The sequence below is a fragment of the Nerophis lumbriciformis genome, linkage group LG20 (assembly GCF_033978685.3).
Source record: "Nerophis lumbriciformis linkage group LG20, RoL_Nlum_v2.1, whole genome shotgun sequence".
Taxonomy (NCBI): Eukaryota; Metazoa; Chordata; class Actinopteri; order Syngnathiformes; family Syngnathidae; genus Nerophis; species Nerophis lumbriciformis.
This window is the reverse complement of record NC_084567.2, coordinates 27,095,528-27,118,393: the sequence shown is the minus strand read 5'-3', so window position 1 is coordinate 27,118,393 and position 22,866 is coordinate 27,095,528. Positions and strand designations below refer to the sequence as shown.

Below are 22,866 nucleotides of genomic sequence, written 5' to 3'. Positions count from 1 at the left end.
AACCATAATACATATAAATATATGTAAAACAAAGTAAAACAGAATAAAAAAAAATTTAAAAAATGTGTTCCTCATTGTCAATTAGTTCTATTTATTTTCACTTTATTCCCTCTTTTAGTTCTGGTTCATTATCTTCTGTATGCCAAAGTGTTGTGTTGCTTTCTAAATTCCTGCTAGAATTGATTTACTTCTATTCTTCCTGCTACCTAATAAAGGGACCTCCTTCTTGAACTTTGTCGACCTTCTCTGCATTGCGGGATTCACAAAAGTTTCATTTATTTTTGAAAACCTCATAAAAACATATACACAAACACATCCTGCTGTATATTTGTCAAAGATAGGTTGTTTAAATCAGCCGATTCCAAATATCTATAAGTAAAATCGGCCAATATAGATCATATTTATTTACCGTCATTTTTTTAATGTATTTATGGTAAGTTCTAGGGATGTCCGATAATGGCTTTTTGCCAATATCCGATATTCCGATATTGTCCAACTCTTTAATTACCGATACCGATATCAACCGATACCGATATCAACCGATACTTGCAGTCGTGCAATTAATACATTATTATGCCTAATTTGGACAACCAGGTATGGTGAAGATAAGGTACTTTTAAAAATTAATAAAATAAGATAAATTAAAAAAAAAAAAATTCTTGAATAAAAAAGAAAGTAAAACAATATAAAAACAGTTACATAGAAACTAGTAATTAATGAAAATTAGTAAAATTAACTGTTAAAGGTTAGTACTATTAGTGGACCAGCAGCACGCACAATCATGTGTGCTTACGGACTGTATCCCTTGCAGACTGTATTGATATATATTGATATATAATGTAGGAACCAGAATATTAATAACAGAAAGAAACAACCATTTTGTGTGAATGAGTGTAAATGGGGGAGGAAGGTTTTTTGGGTTGGTGCACTAATTGTAAGTGTATCTTGTGTTTTTTATGTTGATTTAATAAAAAAAATGTTTGTTTTCAAAAAACAAAAACAAAAACGATACCAATAATATAAAAAAATGATACCGATAATTTCCGATATTACATTTTAACGCATTTAACGGACATCTCTAGTAAGTTCTATTGACAATTTAACAATATCAACACCCAATTTAAATTACTTCCTTATTCTCTTTAGAATAAGGAAGTACACAATAATAGTACAGTATAACTAAACAAAAACAACTATTATTGATTTAAATCCTTCATTTTTTGTCGTCAAAGTCCTCCTGCGTCCAGGGAGAGTGTCGATCGTATACTGATCCACACATGTGAAATGTCTTATCGTATACTGATACTACCTTTGGTATCCAACACTACCGATTTATGGATCCACATTGCCCGTACGTGTGTTCCTGGCAGCGGATGCTAAACAGCAATAGAGCAGCCCAACAGTTTATCCTCTCTCAAACGCTTATTAATATACTTGTTAATTTCCTGTTAAGAACTGATTACTTTCTGCTGTCACGTGCTTCCATCTACACTTCTTAAACTTTATTAAGCACTTATTTCTTGTGTTGTTTTAAGTTACTTTAGCCCAGTGGTTCTCAAACTTTTTTTGTCATCCCCCACTTTGGACAAGGGCGAGTTTTCAAGCCCCACCTGCCCCCATCGCCCCAACAGAACGCTAACGCCAAGCTTAACATTTTCAAATTTATTGAACATCAAGTAACATCAAGTTGTATACATTCAAACTCAATAACATAAAATAACATCAAGTTCAATAATAAATAAAATAACTGTGCAGCTGTGGTATAACTTGCCCATCCATCCATTTTCTACCGCTTATTCCCTTTGTGGTCGCGGGGGGCGCTGCAGCTACAATCGGGCGGAAGGCGGGGTACACCCTGGACAAGTCGCCACCTCATCGCAGGGCCAACACAGATAGACAGACAACATTCACACTCACATCCACACACTAGGGCCAATTTAGTGTTGCCAATCAACTTATCCCCAGGTGCATGTCTTTGGAGGTGGGAGGAAGCCGGAGTACCCGGAGGGAACCCACGCAGTCACGGGGAGAACATACAAACTCCACGCAGAAAGATCCCGAGCCCGGGATTGAACCCAAGACTACTCAGGACCTTCGTATTGTGAGGCAGATGCACTAACCCCTCTTCCACCGTGCTGCCTGGTATAACTTGCATCAAGTTCAATAATAAATAAAATAACTTGCATCAAGTTCAATAATAAATAAAACAAGTGTTATAACTTGCATCAAGTTCAATAATAAATCAAAAAAAGGGTTATAACTTGCATCAAGTTCAATAATAAATCAAAAAAAGTGTTATAACTTGCATCAAGTTCAATAATAAATCAAATAAAAGTGTTATAACTTGCATCAAGTTCAATAATAAATCAAATAACTTGCATCAAGTTCAAAATAAATAAAATAAAAGTGCCACTTTGCAATCTTTGCAAAAAAAAAGGAGAAGCTATGCATTTGGGAAGACAGGGCAAGTGACAGCACTTTGCCCCGGGAGAGCCACCTTGCTTCACTGTGAAACACATACTTGCCAACCCTCCCGGATTTTCCGGTAGACTCCCGAAATTCAGCGCTTCTCCCGAAAACCTCCCGGGACATATTTTCTCCCGAAAATCTCCCGAAATTCAGGCGTACCTGAGTGACGTGTCGACAGCATGTTTTCACGTCCGCTTTCCCACAATATAAACAGCGTGCCTGCCCAATCACGTTATAACTGTAGAATGATCGAGGGCGAGTTCTTGGTTTCTTATGTGGGTTTATTGTTAGGCAGTTTCATTAACGTCCTCCCAGCATGGCAACAACACACAACAACAGCAGTCACGTTTTCGTCTACCGTAAAGCAGTTCGTCTGCCGTAAACAGCAATGTTGTGACACTCTTAAACAGGGCAATACTGCCATCTAATGTACATGCATATGTGACATTAACATCTAGGGCTTTTAGAGAGTGCAGTGCACAACTGCGCACACAACAAGGAGACGAAGCAGAATTCATCATCAGAGAGGGTGTTCAGCATGGTTAGAAAAATAATGACAGAGAATAGAACAAGGATGGACAATTCAACCCTTAACTCAATGAGTAGATGAGTGTTATGTGTGTGTATATGTGTAAATAAATGAACACTGAAATTCAAGTATTTCTCTTATTTATATATATATATATATATATATATATATATATATATATATATATAGCTAGAATTCACTGAAAGTCAAGTATTTCTTATATATATATATATATATATATATATATATATATATATATATATATATGTATATATATATATGTGTGTGTGTGTGAAATACTTGACTTGGTGAATTCTAGCTGTAAATATACTCCTCCACGCCCCCACCCCCAACCGCGCCCCCCACCCCCACCTCCCAAAATCGGAGGTCTCAAGGTTGGCAAGTATGGTGAAACAGCACGGCTGTATGATCAGCTCCCATTTCCTCACACAGTGCAGAGAATAGTCGCGCTTTCAGTGGTCGTGTTTTGATCAAATTTACCGCGCTCACATCTGTTAAAACCTCATTGAGTTCGGGGCTGAGCTGCCTTGACGCGAGTGCTTCCCAGTGAATGACACAGTGTGTCCAATGCGCATTTGGCGCAACCCTCTTTATTAGAGCCTGCAGCTTGTTTCTTGACCCTGCTATGGTCATTGCGCCATCAGAGCAAAAGCCCACACAGTTTTCCCATTTAAGGTCGTGTTCTTTGAGGAAACTGTCCATTATCTTGAACAGCTCATCAGCAGAGGCTCTATTTTTGATGTATTTGCAAAACAGCAAATCCTCGCACAGTGACTCGCCATTCACAAAGCGGACATATGCGATGAACAGGCAGTCTTTATTGCTGTCAGTAGCTTCGTCCACTTGTAAAGCAAAACGACTTTATTTTCATTTGTCTCCGAGTTGTTCCTCAAGATCACTTGCAATGTCGCATATACGTCTCGCAACTGTGTCGTTTGACAGTGGGACAGCTTTTCATTTTGCTGCGCTTGTCTCGTCAAGTTTGTTCCGCTTAGCCCCGCCCCCATTAGTTACTGTTGCTATGTCTGTCAAACTTTTGCTCCTACCTAGAAATGTAAAGCCTACAGGAAAAATAAGTAATTTACATTTATTTATAAAGCGGATTTCACAGACAGAATCACAAAGTGATTTACAGTGTGTATAGAAAATGAAAGCATAGTAAAAAAAAAAAATCTAAAAAAAAAAAAAAAAAAAAAAAAAAATTAAAGTGAAATTCCCTCCCGTTCCTCGCGCCCCACCTGTCATGTCTCTATTCCCCACCAGTGGGGCGCGCCCCACACTTTGAGAAACGCTGCTTTAGCCTGCTTCTGCATGTTCGTCTTCTGTGTGTATAATGTTTAGCCTCAATCTCCAGTGATATTAATTATTGTAGTATGTATGTAGTTTGTTTGCTACAATGGAGGATTACTGACTAAGGAGAGTGGCTCCACAAGTTCTATCGAGATACAGTTAGCTGCTAGTTTCCTCTGTGGCAGCTAATTATTCCAGAAAAAGCATAAAAGTACAAATCAACGTTTAAAAATGTGGAAAGTTCTGGGTGAATCGTAATGCAATACCTTGTTCCCATCAATGCCCAACACTACTTTTAAGTGAAATACAATGCTGAACTGCAGGATAGTTTTACCTTTGGTTGGTTGCAGAGGTATCTGCAGAGTTCACCAATATACTGGAAAACTGTCACATTATTCTTTCGACAGTCACTCCAGAACTGTGATGCTGAGAACTTCTTCTTTAGAACGCAGGTCGCACCTGTGTTGAAGACATTGAATCCACAATTAGAATAACAACTGGGTGCAGTTTCCATGTCATGGTCATGTCCACGCAGTCACTTTTAAAAACACAAATTTTCCCTATTCTGGTGTCAAGTTAAATGATTATGTTCCATTGAAAACATATTTACAGTCTGTCATGCACATTTCTGCAAATCAGAAACTTGAAAAAGGAGTCACAGTTTGTTTGGTCGTGCATTATCACGCCTCCGTTTAACGTTCATATTCACAATTCGTGACCATTTTTAACAATAAATTTGTTGCAGACAAAGTAACATATTGATAATACTCGATGGCTGTTTCTGGACAAAAAATAACAGCAACGAAAAGAGAAAAACGTCTGTGGCCACTGGCAACAACCCCTAGAGCAGGCCTGGGCAATTATTTTGACTCAGGGGGCCAAATTTAGAAAAAAAATGTGTCTGTGGGCCGGTATATCCATCTATCTATCTATGTATACATATATATACACACATATATATATACACATATAAATACAAATATACATATATACATATATATATATACATACATATATACTTATATATATATATATACATACATATATACTTATATATATACATATATATACACACATACATACATACATACATATATACTTATATATATACATACATATATACTTATATATACATATATATACACACATACATATATATATATATATATATATATATATATATATATATATATATATACATATATATATACATACACATATATATATATATTTTTTATACATAGATAGATGTACTGTATATATATATATATATACATATATATATATATATATACACACACAAATACATACTTACAGCTGTGAAAATCTGATAGTATGTGTGCTTGGGTCGTATTTTTAGGAACACTAATACAAAACCTCACAAGTCTGATTGAATGCTAAAAACGTTATGACAGACCGCCTTAAAAAACATAATGGAATTCTAAATTTTTTTACTGAATGAGACAACCAGAATGTACATGAAAATAAAGAATGTAGGATTTACAATATTACCTATGAACGATAAAACACTGAATATTGACAACATGTGAACGTCAAACCCCCTCTTGATCGACTTATTTTACAAACACAGCGAAATATAAACGCAAAGGGTAAAAAAATAAACCCACCTACAATCGGATATATTACTAAGCTTTCGAACTTTGTTGTAAAATTCTCCTTCCGCGTCTGTCCCTGACACCCGCATTTCAGGCTGGCCGCGCTGGAAACACTCTGTGGAAACCCTACCCACCCACACTGCTTGGTGCCTCGTCTGAGCTGCTGTGACGTGGATTACCATAGTAACTAGTACATCATGCAAAATCACAGATTCCAACCATGGAAATACTTTGTATAGTTATAGTATAATATCTATATATTTGTGTGCATCTTTTTAAACACATCAGGGCTGCCAAGTTTCAGAAAATGACAAGAGTGAGACTTTGGTGGCATGATGCAATTGAAAAAAAAAACTTTTTAAACAACAATTTGGCCTGTTTGAACGTCGATTTATACCTTAAGACTGGTGTTTTCACCTTCAGCAGCTCTCCCTGCACTGTGGCCTCCTAATGACAGTCTTAATGAATCATAAATTAGAAATGAAAATCATCTCCACTGTTTTCTCTGCTGGCTTTTTTTTGTCTCATCCTTTGCATCCGTGTTCTCAATTTGTATCTCTTCTACGTCTCCTTTCTCACTGGGCCCCATTCAGCAATACATTCCTAACTTTTCCTCTTATCTTTCTTCCTAAGTGATTTCCTAAGAGGAGTCCATTCAAATTCATGACGTGTTCTTAAACGACCAAATTGTTCCCACCTGCTGTTCTTAAGTTGCTGAATGCCAAATGTTTAGCGTGTGCGTGTCTATCATAATTTGCATATAAACACGCCCTTATTTCCCCAATATGCATATGTAAACACCCTTAATTCCGTAATTTGCATAGGCAAACGCCCTTAATTCCCCATATAAGGGCACAATTCCGGCGGAAAAGCCGAACATCAAACACACGGAGAAAACACAAACAGATTACAGAAGAGAAATTTGTATTATCCCGCGGGGGAAATACATAATGTCAAAACGTAAGTTTAAGAAAGGGGGGACTGCTGAGGTAGCCTGAAGTGTTCAAATAAATATTCGTCACTTCGGGCAAATAGGTCTACATGGTCATGAAATATGCGCTCCCTCCCCAGGGCACGATCTGCGGCATCTTGCAGTAGCAGCAAAAGCATTGCCCTTGTGTGAGTTGAGTCTTTTAAAGAGTCACCAATCACTAAATCAACGCCCCGGTAATTGATAATCGTGTGTGTGTGTGTGTGTGTGTGTGTGTGTGTGTGTGTGTATGCACAGTGTTTTGAAATGTCTATATATTGCTCATTTTGCTATATGTCTGTCTGTCTTATCTATATGTATCACTATCTATCCATCTATATATATATATATATATATATATATATCCATCCATCCATTTCCTACCGCTTATTCCCTTTGGGGTCGCGGGGGGCGCTGGAGCCTATCTCAGCTACAATCGGGCGGAAGGCGGGGTACACCCTGGACAAGTCGCCACCTCATCGCAGGGCCAACACAGATAGACAAACAACATTCACACTCACATCCACACACTAGGGCCAATTTAGAGTTGCCAATCAACTTATCCCCAGGTGCATGTCTTTGGAGGTGGGAGGAAGTCGGAGTACCCGGAGGGAACCCACGCAGTCACGGGGAGAACATGCAAACTCCACACAGAAAGATCCCGAGCCCGGGATTGAACCCAAGACTACTCAGGACCTTCGTATTGTGAGGCAGATGCACTAACCCCTCTTCCACTATACCATACAGGCCTGATATGTATATACCGTATATACATAACATTATATATATTAATATAAATATATTAATATATATATATATATATATATATATATATATATATATATATATAGAGAGAGAGAGAGAGAGAGAGAGAGATGTGGGGAAGTAAGGGAACTAGTCAAACTTAAGCACAAATAGGCCACCCTAAGAGTGCTCTAGAGCACTCGAAGATTTTGTTCTTACCTACGAACATATCCCAGCTAAGAAAACATTGGTGAATACAAAAATCTCCTTAAAAACTTTGTAAGTGGGCCTAAGAACAAAATGTGTTCTTAAGAATGGTTGCCTAATTGGGGCCAACTGTCCTCAATCTCTTCTGATCTCTCTTCATCTTCCAGTGTTGCCAACTCCTCATTAGGGATAGTAGCTATTGGCTGTCATAAAAGTTGCTAGAAGTTGATGTTATCGCCTCATTTGAATAATTGATTACAATGGATAATTGATTACAATGGAGCAGTAGGAGAGAGAAATAAGGTGGTAAGAGACATAAAAAGTGAGTTAAAAAACGCTGATTATAATAACTGTAAATTAATTTTCTTCTGTTGTTAGTTTAGTTGCATTTTAATGACACCTTGACTGAGTGATATTGTCAAGCTAATAATGGCAAAGTGTATACAAGTTGGAGAGCACAGTGCTCAAGCAGCTGCAGTGCCTTTCCCCATATCCTGTGCCACTTAGTTTGAGGACTTTGGGACAATGACCTCTCTGTGGTACATCAGATCAACAACTCTGGGCATTGACCACCACCACTCAGGGATATTGAACTTTAGAATCAACAAAAACACGTGATTAAAATGCGTACCTTTTCTAGGAAAGGGTACTGTTTACTGGATGTTGTGAAGCAACATCATTGACATTCCAGAGATAGCCCACAGGAGCATACTTCATCAAAGGAATGCATGTATGAATGTGTACATTGGGCACGAACGTGTAGTCCTAGAAGAACTTCAAAATATTGTCACCGACTAATAACAACACAGAGGCATTTGCTGTTTTATATCAACGTTAGTCAGTATAAATCTAATTTGTTTGTACAAGTCTAAAACCATCATGAGAATACTTTTCATTAGCCTGTCAATCCGATCATCCATTGTATGTACAGATACCTTTATAAATGCATATTAGACATAAAGTCATGGATTTTTTTTGTGTGCAAATTTTGTCCATTCATTCATCCATTTTCTACCGCTTGTCCCTTTCGGGGTTGCGGGGGGTGCTGGAGCCTTTCTCAGCTGCATTTGAGCAGAATGCATGTACACCCTGGACAAGTCGCCACCTCATCGCAGGGCCAACAGTGTGTAAAAATAAAAAAAATAACACAAGTATCTCTCACCACTCTCCAGAGAGTGGTGAGGACGGCGGAAAAGATCATCAGGACTCCTCTTCCTCCTATCTAGGAGATCGCAAAAAGCCGCTGCCTGACCAGGGCTCAGAAAATCTGCAAAGACTGCTCCCACCCCCACCAAGGACTGTTTTTCTAGAAAGAGGTTCCGCAGCCTCCGAAACAGAACTTCCAGGTTCTGTAACAGCTTCTTCCCTCAGGCCGTAAGACTCTTAAACGCATCATAATTAAATTATCTCCTCAACTCCCCCCAAAATGGATTAAATCGCTGGAATAAAAAAGACAATATAACATACATCCATAAACGTGGACGCATGTGAAAAAGTGCAATATATTTATCTGTACAGTAATCTATTTATTTATTTATTTATATTTATATATATGTATTTATTTTATATATATATATATATTATATATTATTTATTTATGCAGCTGAGCCGCATCAGAGTGATCCAAGAGCCGCTTGCGGCTCCGGAGCCGCGGGTTGCCGACCCCTGGACTAGACTAAGATAAATTCAGCTATGTACAGAGACATCCTGGATAAAAATCAATACTTCTCATCCAATCTGATGGAGCTTGAAAGGTGCTGCAAAGAGGAATGGGCAAAACTGTCCAAAGATAGGTGTGCCATTGGCATCTTATTCAAAAAGACTCGAGGCTGTAATTGCTGCCAAATGTGCATCAACAGAGCATTGAGCATACTTATTTATGTACATATCATTTTAAATGTTTTCTAATTTTTAATACATTTGCAAAATTGAAAAAAAAAAACTTTCACATTGTCATTATGGGGTATTGTCAGTAGAATTTTGAGGACAAAAGTTAATTTATTCTATTTTGGAATAAGGCTGTATCATAACAAAATGTGGAAAAAGTGAAACAATACTACTCAACTATGTAACAATATCAAGATTGTACAATAATGACTTGTGTAAAAAAAAATATGAACATACTTATTTGTCATTTCACTTCTGCTACCCTCAGACATACTGATACAAAAATGCTGTGTGCCAGCCTTATACAAGGCCAAAGGACAAAGACAAAGATGCAATAACAATTCTTCACAATGGTGTTCAGTCTTCTGCTCCAATTCAAAAGACCCTTGTTAAGCTACGAGTCAAAATGAAAGGCAGGTCATCAATCAGAGTGTTACACGTTTTGGCCAGTGGACATTGTGTGCCACATTTGACTGTTTGCCAAGAAAATGACTACGCCGTACAAAAAACATTCAGAGTCAGTAAGAGCAGAGTAGGGTAGGGTATAAAAATTGTACTCAAGTAAGAGTATTACTTTGGAGCAGTGGTCCCCAAACTACGGCCCGCGGGCCGAATACGGCCCACCAGCGTTCAAAATCCGTCCCGCGGGAAGTCTCAAGTTTGTTTTTTTGATTTGTCCTTTTTAATTTATTTTCTACCGCTTGTTACTTTCGGGGTCTCCTAGCCGCTCAGGCAAATCATATTGTCAAAAAATGCATTTTCCCATCGATAACGTGACATCATTACGTTCGCGCTGCAGTGTCGGGCGAGTGTGCGGCAAGTGCGCACTCTTTTAGTCAATTAGTGCGTGAGGAATATATATATATATATATATATATATATATATATATATATATATATATATATATATATATATATATATACATACTAGGGTTGTACAGTATACCGTATTAGTATAGTACCGCGATACTAATGAATAATTCTCGGTACTATGCCGCCTCTAAAAAGATTCCGGTCTGCACCCCCTTAACCTCCCGCGCCCCCGTCACGTCATGACATTGCTGTTTTACGAGCAGAGGAGCATGTTGCGCGGCGCACGATCACGGAGTACTTACAAGCAGACAGTGTGTAGACAGAAAGGGGAAAACGGACGCATTTTGGCTTAAAAACTAACGATAAAGGTGAAGTTATAACACTGAAACACCCTCAGGAAGAGGTGGTTTAAGACATGGCTAGTTAAATAGCGGCTTAACTCCAGCCCCAGTCGGCAGTGTTGTAGCTACTTCTAAATCACTAATCCTCGCCTCCATGGCGACAAATAAAGTAAGTTTCTTACAAGTATCATCCCTGCAGGACGAGGAATAGCTAATCATGCTTCATTACACACCGTAGCTCACCGGCTTCACAATGTAAACAAATGCAATGGGTGGATCTACACCTGACATCCACTGTAATAATACCAAGTACAGGAGTGTATTTAGTCGATACTACCATGATTACATTGATATTTTTTAGCATCACAACATCCATCTTTTTCTGCTTATCTGAGGTCGGGTCGCGGGGGCAGCAGCCTAAGCAGGGAGGCCCAGACTTCCCTCTCCCTAGCCACTTTGTCCAGCTCCTCCCGGGGGATCCCGAGGCGTTCCCAGGCCAGCCGGGAGAGATAGTCTTCCCAACGTGTCCTGGGTCTTCCCCGTGGCCTCCTACCCATCGGATGTGCCCGAAACACCTCCCTAGGGAGGCGTTCGGGTGGCATCCTGACCAGATGCCCGAAACCACCTCATCTGGTTCCTCTCGATCACAACATCTTCATTCATTTTTGTTTTTATTTATATTATGTTTATAAATCCAGGAAATATGTCCCTGGACACATGAGGACTTTGAATAAGACCAATGTATGATTCTGTAACTACTTGGTATCGGATTGATACCTAAATTTGTGGTATCATCCAAAACTAATGTATAGCATCCAAACAACAGAGGAATAAGTGATTATTACATTTTAACAGAAGTGTAGATAGAACATGTTAAGAGAGAAATTAACCAGATATTAACAGTTAATGAACAAGTAGATTAATAATTAATTTTCTACCACTTTTCCTTAATAATTTTGACAAAATAATAGAATGGAAAATGAAACAATGTTACTGCATGTCAGCAGCTAAATTAGGAGCCTTTGTTTGCTTACTTACTACTAAAAGACAAGTTGTCTTGTATGTTCACTATTTTATTTAAGGACAAACTTGCAATAAGAAACATATGTTTAATGTACCCTAAGATGTTTTGTTAAAATAAAGCCAATAATGCAATTTTTTGTGGTCCCCTTTATTTAGAAAAGTACAGAAAAGTATCAAAACAATGTTGGTACCAAAATATTGGTATCGGGACAACACTAATACACACACACACACACACACACACACACACACACACACACACACACACACACACACACACACACACACACACACACACCCCAGCCCCAATGCGGGCCCCGAGTCAAAACGTTTGGGGACCCCTGCTTTAGAGTAATGTAACTCAACTAAAAGTAAAAAAGTAGTCATCCAAAACATTACTTGATTAAGTATTCAGTGAAAAAACTACTCAAGTAATGAGTAACTGGTGAGTACCTTCTGTTTTTATTTGATGGTACTCACACTACAATTGTAGTTGGTTTGTGCGTGAGAGAGACAGAGAGACCCTACTACAAAACATCACTTATGACGTTAAAACAGGACTAATGCTGGCATACAGTATGTGTGGCTAAAAGAAAAAAAACATCTACAACTTACGGCAGCACAGAGGACAGCGCATGATATCAATGTTCTTTTTGATAGTTTGTAAGTAAACATTGAAGAGTTGTGCTGCCTCGTCTGACATCATGCAGATTTTAACAGTGTGTAGTTTGAGTGCGGTCATGTGACCGCCAGGCTTCGTCTGATTGGTGGAATGGTTGCGTTGGATTAGTGCAGTGTTTTTCAACCTTTTTTGAGCCGAGGCACATTTTTTTCATTGAAAATATCCGGAGGCACACCACCAGCAGAAATCATTAAAAAATGAAACTCAGTTGACAGTAAAAAGTCATTGTCGCAATTGTGTGGCTATGACTTTAAACCATAACCAACCATGCATCAATATAGCTCTTGTCTCAAAGTAGGTCACCACCTGTCACATCACGTCGTGATTTATTTTGAGTTTTTTGCTGTTTTCCGGTGTGTAGTGTTTTAGTTCTTGTCTTGCGCTCCTATTTTGGTGGCTTTTCCTGTTTTGTTGATGTTTTCCTGTAGCAGTTTCATGTTTTCCTTAAACGCTATTCCCCGCATCTACTTTGTTTTAGCAATCAAGAATATTTTAGTTGTTTTTATCCTTCTTTGTGGGTACATTGTTGATTGTCATGTCATGTTCGGATGTACATTGTGGACGTCTTTGCTCCACAGTAAATCTTTGCTGTCGTCCAGCATTGTGTTTTTGTTTACTTTGTAGCCAGTTCAGTTTTAGTTTCGTTCTGCATAGCCTTCCCTTGTCAGGCTTGTCCTTGACAGTTTGACTGTGTTTTAGTTTTTTCTCTGCGTTTGTCTTAGTTTTCTGTCCAGCGCTTTTATTTTGTCTTTATTTCTTACTTGTCTCCCTGAGTGCTGTGTCCCCTCAGCTGTGGCTGATTGGCACCTGGCCACACCTGGTGTCAATCAGCCAGCTGCTATTTAAACCTGCCTTCCCCTCCAGTCAATGCTGGATTATTGTCATTGTCGTTCCTACCTGTCGTGTCGTTGTTTGCTGTATGCTGTCGTTGCTAGATGTGTGCGTTAAGCTATTCCCTGGATCCTGACTCCTGTTCCTGCTTCCTGGTTTCTGGTTCGTGTTTTCCTTTTCTTATTTTTGAACATTAAACCATGTTTCCTTGTACCAAGCCTGCTGCCATCTCTGCATCTTGGGGTTCGTCAACAACACACCTTGACATAATAATCCAGCCTAATTCGAACCTCGCAGAGATGTCCATGGCGGAGAGGCTAAACAAAGCTTTGGAATTAATGGCTAATTTAAAGAGAAGTTCGGCCGCTTTTCAAGCCCTCTCCCACCCACCCGTGTCGTCTGTGGGCCTATCTGGGGACGTCTGGGATCCGTCCCTTGGGGGGCGGGGGGGGGGGCTATGAGTAGCAGTGCAGCTGGGGAGGCACAGCTACTTCTCGCCCCAGTGGGTCTGCAAGATACGGCGCCATCTCCGAGAGGTCTGCAACAGACGGCGCCATCTCCGAGGGGTCTGCAACAGACGCCACCATGCACTCCGGTGGGTCTGCAACCTACGACGCCACCATGCACTCCGGTGAAGATGTTGTGACCGAGAGGGCGCCACCACCATCGTCTCCGGTTGGCCAGCAGAGGGCGCCACCACCATCGTCTCCGGTGGGTTCTCCCACACCGGCGGACGAGCCGCCTCGCCAATTGCGGCGGCGTTCAACTCGCCGTCGCCACCTAACTCTTCCCCGCTGGTTGCGGGGACACTTAGCCTGGTGGCCCACCTCCTTGTCCTCCCTCCACCCTCCCGTGACTTTGGACTTTTTTGGGGCCGGGGGGGGTTCTAGAACGTCTGGTATCCGTTATAGGAAGGGGGGCTACTGTCAGGCTTGTCCCTGACAGTTTGACTGTGTTTTAGTTTTTTCTCTGCGTTTGTCTTAGTTTTCTGTCCAGCGCTTTTATTTTGTCTTTATTTCTTACTTGTGTCCCTGAGTGCTGTGTCCCCTCAGCTGTGGCTGATTGGCACCTGGCGTCAATCAGCCAGCTGCTATTTAAACCTGCCTTCCCCTCCAGTCAATGCTGGATTATTGTCATTGTCGTTCCGACCTGTCTTTCCTACTTGTCGATGCCAGTGTAGCTGTAAGCGGTAGCGGTAAGCTATTTATTGTAGATGTTTGTAGCTTGCTGTCTTTTTGTTTCTCGTCTTCCAGTTTCTGTTTTCCTGGCATCCTGTTTCCTGTTCCTAGTTCCTGGTTTGTGTTTTTACTTTTATTTTAAGAACATTAAATTATGTTTACCCGCTCAAAGCCTGCCGTCATCTCTGCATCTTGGGGTTCGTCACCAACAAAATGTGACATCCCTAAGCTTCAATGCCTTTTCTTAGGGGTACTCACTTTTTGTTTATTTTTGGTTTAAGCATTAGACACTTTTTTACCTGCACACTGCCTCCCACTGTTTCCGACATCTACAAAGCAATTAGCTACCGGCTGCCACCTACTGATATGGAAGAGTATTAAAATGGTAAATGGGTTATACTTGTATAGCGCTTTTCTACCTTCAAGGTACTCAAAGCGCTTTGACACTATTTCCACATTCACACACTGCTGGCAGGAGCTGCCATGCAAGGCGCTAATAATACCTGGGATTTATATAGCGTTTTTCTAAGTACCCAAAGTCGCTTTACATGTAGAACCCATCATTCATTCACACCTGGTGGTGGTAAGCTACTTTCATAGCCACAGCTGCCCTGGGGTAGACTGACTAACCACGACCCATCAGGAGCAAGGGTGAAGTGTCTTGCTCAAGGACACAATGGACGTGACTAGATTGGTAGAAGGTGGTGATCGAACCAGGAACCCTCAGGTTGCTGGCACGGCCACTCTCCCAACCGCGCCACGCCATCCCATGTATTACACGGTTACTCTGCCAAGCTCTAGACAGCACCGACACTCAACAACAACACATAATTTGCAGACTATAATTACTGGTTTGCAAAATAATATTTTTAACCCAAATAGGTGAAATTAGATCATCTCCACACAGTGGTTGAAAAACACTGGATTAGTGAAACAAAACCATGTGACAGTGCCCGGTGAAAAAGTCTCTCACAAGCCAAATGCATGTCTTTGCAAGCTCCAATTCCATCCATCCACTTTCTACCGCTTGTCCCTTTCGGAGTCACAGGGGGTGCTGGAGCCTATCTCAGCTGCATTCGGGCGGTAGGCGGGGTACACCCTGGACAAGTCGCCACCTCATCACAGGGCCAAGACAGACAACATTCACACTCACATTCACACACTGGGGCCAATTTAGTGTTGCCAATCAACCTATCCCCAGCTGCAAGCTCTAATTAATAGAAATAAATATGATGCTATACTGTAAATAAATGTAGTGATCAAAATGAAACAGAATGTAGTGGAGTAAAAGAAGTGTTTGTTCTTTACACAAATAGTCAAGTAAAAGTAAAAAAGTATGTTGAATTAAAACTACTCTGACAAGTACAATTTATCCAACAAGTTACTTTAATTAATGTTGCTCGTTACCGGCCATGTCTGTGTATGAGCATACTTACTTTTTTCCTCACCTTCTCCTCCTATTTGAATCCTTTCCAGAGGAGATACAAATCTTAACACAAAGACTTCTGTGTGTAAGAGCATCATTCAATTACACCAAGCCTTCAGGCATACTTTCCTGGTTATTTATTTTTTGTTCAGTTATTCTACTATAAATGATATGGAATACGAATAAAACATGTCTGCACATTCCTTTCTTGTTTCTCTGCTCAATCAATTCTTTTTAATGTGCTCTTACGTTCTGTTTTTTTGTGGCGATTTGTGGTGTTTCTATGTGTTAGACAGTCAACTTCTTTCTTTCCCTGGCATCTTCCTCAGCTGTCTCTCGTCATGTGATTAGACTGCGTATACTTCGTTACTCCTCCTCCTCCGTTTCTAGGTTCGGTCCTTGTCAGGGATTACGTAATGTGTTGGGTTTTTTTTGTTTCTTCTAAAAATGTTTTTTTTGAAAATTACTTTTTGTTGGATTGTTTGATGATGAAGTATTTTTTAGTTTTCCTGACCGGTTTTCTGAATTTGGTCTACCTTCCTCTGCTTCATGTATCTTAACAATATCGAATAATACCTAAATACAAAAGCTACTTTAGCGATTAGCATGCTTTCTTGTCTTCTTCTGCTTGTTCTTACTCTGTGTGTAACATGTTTAGCCTTGTCCCCCAGTCTTCCAATGATAATAATACTTAAGAAATGCAATTTATTTGTTGCAATGGAGGTGATGATTAATAATATAGGGGAGCAGCTACACCCTTTATGAAAATACAGTTGCTAGCCGCCTCTGTCAGCCAGGGTAGCAAAAATAAATAAAATATTAGCCAAAAGGGGAAAAGGGGAGAATTTTTTGTGATCGGCAAGAAAAAGGCACTAAAAGGGCTAGGACCAACGTTCCCTCTAAGGTGCGCGCCTGTGCAATTGTGCACTGCTCAAGCGTCCTCTGCGCACGGCAAATCTATGCCACGCACAAAATCAAATAAAAAAATAAGCGCATAACAATTTTCGACACACGGACACGACAGAGAAAACAGTTTTCGTCATCATTGTTCAAATATTGTAACGTCTGTCGAGACGCTTTGAGGACATGAATTCCATCCATCACTTTACTGAGCAAAACTCTTTATTGTCGGCCATAAACACATCACCAAAACATTAGTAAAAAAAATGATATCTAGCAAAACTGGTCATTTTCTGCAGTACAAACCAGACCAAAAGCAACTTTGTTATATCAACAGCAGCCGCTCGCTCTTTCTTACTTGCGCCAACACATGCACATATGGCACTTAGCCAGTGATGCGTTTACAGTCACACAAAAAGTCAGACAACTCCAACACCACACATAAAGTGCCATTCCAGGTTGTTACACTATGATTTACCAATCAAATGTGTGCTTATTCTAGTGTCATTTATTAGGAATCTTACTTTATAAATATTAATCATGAAATGCTGTTAGTATATTAAATAAATACTAATAAAAATATATTTTTTACAAACAGGAAGTTGCAGGAATGTACACATGATCCCCTGCTTACATCTCATTGTGCAACATTTGAATGTTTTAATGGGAACTGAATGCAATGTCTGAAAGGGGTACAAATTATTTCCAAAGCAGGGCCTCCACCCAGACAAACAATACAAGTACACAGTTCATGAAAAACAATATTTTTTGTTATTGTCATTGTAAGTAGGCCTAAATACTTACATTAGAAAATAACCTCATGGAAATGACTGCTGTCATTTGATTATAATAATAAGAGAATGTTGTCTGTCTATCTGTGTTGGCCCTGCGATGAGGTGGGGACTTGTCCAGGGTGTACCCCGCCTTCTGCCCGAATGCAGCTGAGATAGGCTCCAGCGACCCCGAAAGGGATACGTGGTAGAAAATGGATGGATGGATGGAGATTGAACTTGTTATTTAGTCAGGTTTGGGACAGGTGTGCTGCTGGTGTAGCCACAGTGTGCACGTCTGATGTTGCTCACATGGGCTCCACTGAATGCTCAGGGAGTTTTTGCGTTTGCTCACACACATAAAAAATTAGAGGGAACATTGGCTAAGACTGCACGATTAATCAATTTTATATCAATATCCAATTAATCAATTATGACAACCCATCCATCCATCCATTTTCTAACGCTTGTCCCTTTCGGGATCGCGGGGGGTCACTGGAGCCTATCTCAGCTGCATTCGGGCAGAATGCGGAATGTTTAAAAAAAATAACATTGTTAAATCAACATTATTCTGTATTATGTCTTGCACCCCCAAGCTCAGTTCCTCCACTCCAGTCTGCATAGACCAGGGGTGGCCAACCAGTCAGAGACCAAGAGCCAAATTTTTCACTTTGTTACCACAAAGAGCCACATCATACACATGGGCACAAATGAACATCACCCCATCCATTCCTCTCACACACACATCAGTATTAAAGCTAAAGTACCACTGATAGTCACACACACTAGGTGTGGTAAAATGACCCTCTGCATTTGACCCATCCCCTTGTTCCACCCCCTGGGAGGTGAGGGGAGCAGTGAGCAGCAGCGGTGGCCACGTTCGGGAATCATTTTAGTGATTTACTATACATTTTTTTTATTTGTGGCTACAAATTAACTCACTAATGTACATTTGGCGCTTCTGGGTTCACCCTTGTTCATAAACAAATAATAATGAAACTGTGGATGATGTATTATAAATCCACTCCACCACACACCTGCTTTGCCAGAAAAGAAGACACAGCAGAAGGCGTCTGCGGTGCCAATTTTGTGACTTTGGTCACAAAAAACGTCTTTTTCAAACACACGCCCGTCCCTGGAATATACGCGCCGACTTGTTTATTTCTTGTTTATTGTGTATTTATTTTACAACAATTTGGACAACGGAGCGAAAGGAGAACGAAAGGGGCTTTCGAAATGCTGGAACTTTTGTGAGGCATCTTTGTGCTGGAGAACGCTAATCAGTGGAATTATTTTGGAGTGTTTTAAATTAGCCGTAGTCTTGAAACTATGCAGTTTATTAGTTTTTACAAATTTCATTTCGTTGGATGGCTTCTTTTAAACGTATTTACAAAAGAGTATGACGCCGGACTCAAAGCGGCGACTTCAGCTGCTTACTACTCTGACTTTGTTAGATAAATGTGGGGAAAAAGGTAATGAAGATGAATAACAATAACTTTCAGGAACCTAAATAACATCGATTCCACCTCTTTCAGTCATCATCTCCAGCTTCTTCTCCTACCTACATCCTCCTCAGTCTCCAGCCTTGTGGATTTTTTTCCAACAACAGTCAATCCTCCATCCTGGACTTTCATGCACCATTGAAACAACATACAGTCTCCTTCTCCTGATCTGCCCCTTGGTACACAGAGGAGCTGAGGCAAATGAAAGGGTCAGGCCGTGTCCTGAAGCGAGCGAGCGTAAAATCCGGCTTGACGGTGCACAAGTTGGCCTACTGGGAACATCAACGGTCTTACGCAAAAGCCTTTTTCCGTGTCCAGGTCAGAACACTATTCCACAATCATCAATATCAACCAAGGTAACTCCAAGCAACTCTTCTCTACAGTCGGTCCCATTCTCAAACCTCAGATCACTCCACACTACACTCATGCAGACAATAACGGCAACAAGTCCTTGAATTTTTCACCTCCAAAATTGACAATATCTGCTCATTTATCATACAAACGCATAGTCCCATTCAAGACATCCCAACAACTTTCAGCACACAAAATGTCTCACACTTCATTCCTACATTGCAGCAGGAGGTCGAGAAGATCATCTGCAGATCCACACCATTCATTTACTCCCTTGATCCCCTCCCTTCTCTTCCACTCAAAACACACAACCTTTCCATTACCACTCTCATAACAAATATAATTCATCTTACTCCCCAGTCAACGCTCCCTTAAAACAGCTTGGATAAAACCCTTGCTTAAAAAAAAAAACTTGGACCCGATCACTTTGTCAAATTACCGACCGATTTAAAATCTCCCATTCATTTCCAAAATCCTAGGAAAGGTTGCTTCCATTCAGCTTCACAACCACCTCATATCAAATCACCATCCATCCATCCATCCATCCATCTTCTTCCGCTTATCCGAGGTCGTCCAGACTTTCCTCTCCCCAGCCACTTCGTCCAGCTCTTCCCGGGGGATCCCGAGGCGTTCCCAGGCCAGTCGGGAGACATAGTCTTCCCAACGTGTCCTGGGTCTTCCCCGTGGCCTCCTACCGGTTGGACGTGCCCTAAACACCTACCTAGGGAGGCGTTCGGGTGGCATCCTGACCAGATGCCCGAACCACCTCATCTGGCTCCTCTCGATGTGGAGGAGCAGCGGCTTTACTTTGAGCTCCCCCCGGATGACAGAGCTTCACACCCTATCTCTAAGGGAGAGCCCCGCCACCCGGCAGAGGAAACTCATTTCGACCACTTGTACCCGTGATCTTGTCCTTTCGGTCATAACCGAAAGCTCATGACCATAGGTGAGGATGGGAACGTAGATTGACCGGTATATTGAGAACTTTGCCTTCCGGCTCCGCTCCTTCTTCACCACAAACTGATCGATACAGCATCCGCATTACTGAAGACGCCGCACCGATCCGCCTGTCGATCTCACGACCCACTCTTCCCTCACTCGTGAACAAGACTCCTAGGTACTTGAACTCCTCCACTTGGAATCACATTTATGGAAAATTCCAATCCGGTTTCCGCCCCTCCCACAGCACAGAAACAGCTTTTATCAGAGTTACCAGTGATCTGCTGATGGCCTCTGACTCTATTTCTACATCCCTCCTCATTATTCTCGACCTCTCTGCTGCGTTTGACACTATTGACAACAACATCCTACTCAACCGTCTCCAGCACTTCATCGGCTTCTCTGACACTGCCCTTCACTGGTTCTACTCCTACCTCACTAACAGGACCGACCACGTGGTCCTGGGGGATGCTAAATCTCATCCTCACACCGTCACCTGTGGGGTCCCCCAGGGCTCCGTACTCGGTCCAACCCTCTTCACCATCTACATGCTTCCCCTCGGGTGTGTCGTCAGCAGAAATGGAATTAATTTCCACTGCTCTGCTGACGACACACCAGTCTACCTTAAGGTCTCCCCTTCTGGGTCCCCCTCCCACTGTTGCTTGTCTCAGCTCCGGCCTGGAGGAGATAAACGCATGGATGAGTCCAAACTTCCTGCAGCTGAACGGCTCAAAAACAGAAGCCATCCAAACTGGTACTCCTCAACAACTCAGTTCTTCCCACATAGCCTCAGTTTAATTTTTGGGCCACAACTTTCCCTTAAGTTTGACACCCATCTCTCCTTCATCTCCAAACTCTGCCCCTTCCTCTCCTTTTTAGCTGCAGAGAAGCTTGTCCATGCCTTTGTCTCCTCCAGGTTGGATTACTGTAACACACTCCTCATCGGGATCTCTGGCATCAGCCTCCAAAAGCTCCAGTATGTTCAGAACAGCGCTGCCAGAGTCCTGATAAGGGTGCGGAAGAATGAGCACAGCACCCTTATCCTCCGCACCCTTCATTGGCTCCCCGTCACCGCCCGCATTGAGTACAAAGTCCTCCTGCACACCCACCACTGTCTGCACGGTGATGCCCCCACTTACCTCACCGACCTCCTCACACCACACACGTTAGCTAGGACCCGGTCAGGCCAACCACACTGTCTGCTCGCGCCCAGGAACAGAGCTTTTGAAGCTGCCGCTCCCCGTGTGTGGAACACCCTTTCTTATCACCTCATGGCACCACAGATGGTGGATGCTTCTAAAAAAAAAGGGCTAAAAACCTACCTTTTTAAAAAAGCATATATCTAATTTTAACAGGTTTTTTTTCTGTCTTGTTTTAATGCGTTTGATGTTTTTACTTTGTAGCACTTTGATATTTGTTATTCAAATGTTAAGTGCCATACAAATAAAATATATTATTAGTATTATTATTATTATTGTGTTTATTTACTTCATTATTTATCTATTATTTAAATATTGTCATCTACAGATAAAATGGACCAAAATGAATCGCCTGACCCTCATGAATTCTTCATTTACCGATTTTCTGACTGTTGGACATTGCGGATAAAAGCCTGCCTTTTTTTAAGAACAATTCGGTAATTATTTTTTAAATCATATCGTTTTGTATATGATTGCTTTGTATTTCAATCACTTACTTTTTTGTGAAATAACTCTGACCTAATATTGTCTGTTTATTCACATGGTATCAGTATAGAAATATCAAAGCTGCCAAATGTAAAACTTAAGTGTCACAATGCGTTCCAAAATTTTGGCCCTTTTTTAATGTCAATGTATACATTTAGACTGATGTCCTCTCCTTTAGCGTCTCTCACTAACTTATTTGTCATTATTTCCCTATCTCTATTATATTTCGTACACTGTATTAATTCTAGGTGGGGGAAATAATTTATTTTAGATGCATTGCTTTTCGGACATGAGCGATTGTAAAAATTTTATCAGTAAACACCAACAATTGAATATTTATTTACTGTAAAAAAAAAGAAAAAAAAATGAAAACAGTTCTAAATGCGGCTGACAGCAGCGAGCCACCTCTCCAAGAGATCCATGAATTGATTAACAAGTTGAAAAACTTATTCGGGTGTTACCATTTAGTGGTCAATTGTACGGAATATGTACTGTACTGTGCAATCTACCAATAAAAGTCTCAATCACTCAATCAATCATTCCAACTGACTGCTTTATTTTAGGGCACTTAGGTTCCAGTTTTGCACAGATTTCCATTAATAAATGCAAATAGCAATTCAACTTTTTCTTATTACAAATGCACTGTTTTTAAAAGTTGCAAGTGATGAATGCTTATTTAGTGAAACGAAAAT

General features: G+C 40.7%; 1 protein-coding gene across 1 annotated transcript in view; it reads right to left on the bottom strand.

Annotated features, from left to right (window-relative positions):
* Nucleotides 1-22,866, bottom strand: part of slc27a6 (solute carrier family 27 member 6) — a 91,034-nt gene that overhangs the window by 31,858 nt on the left and 36,310 nt on the right. Inside the window, exon 4 of the mRNA XM_061980729.2 lies at nt 4,644-4,768. Within this exon, the coding sequence (XP_061836713.2) occupies nt 4,644-4,768 (125 nt within the window). The remainder of the gene's footprint in view (nt 1-4,643; nt 4,769-22,866) is intronic.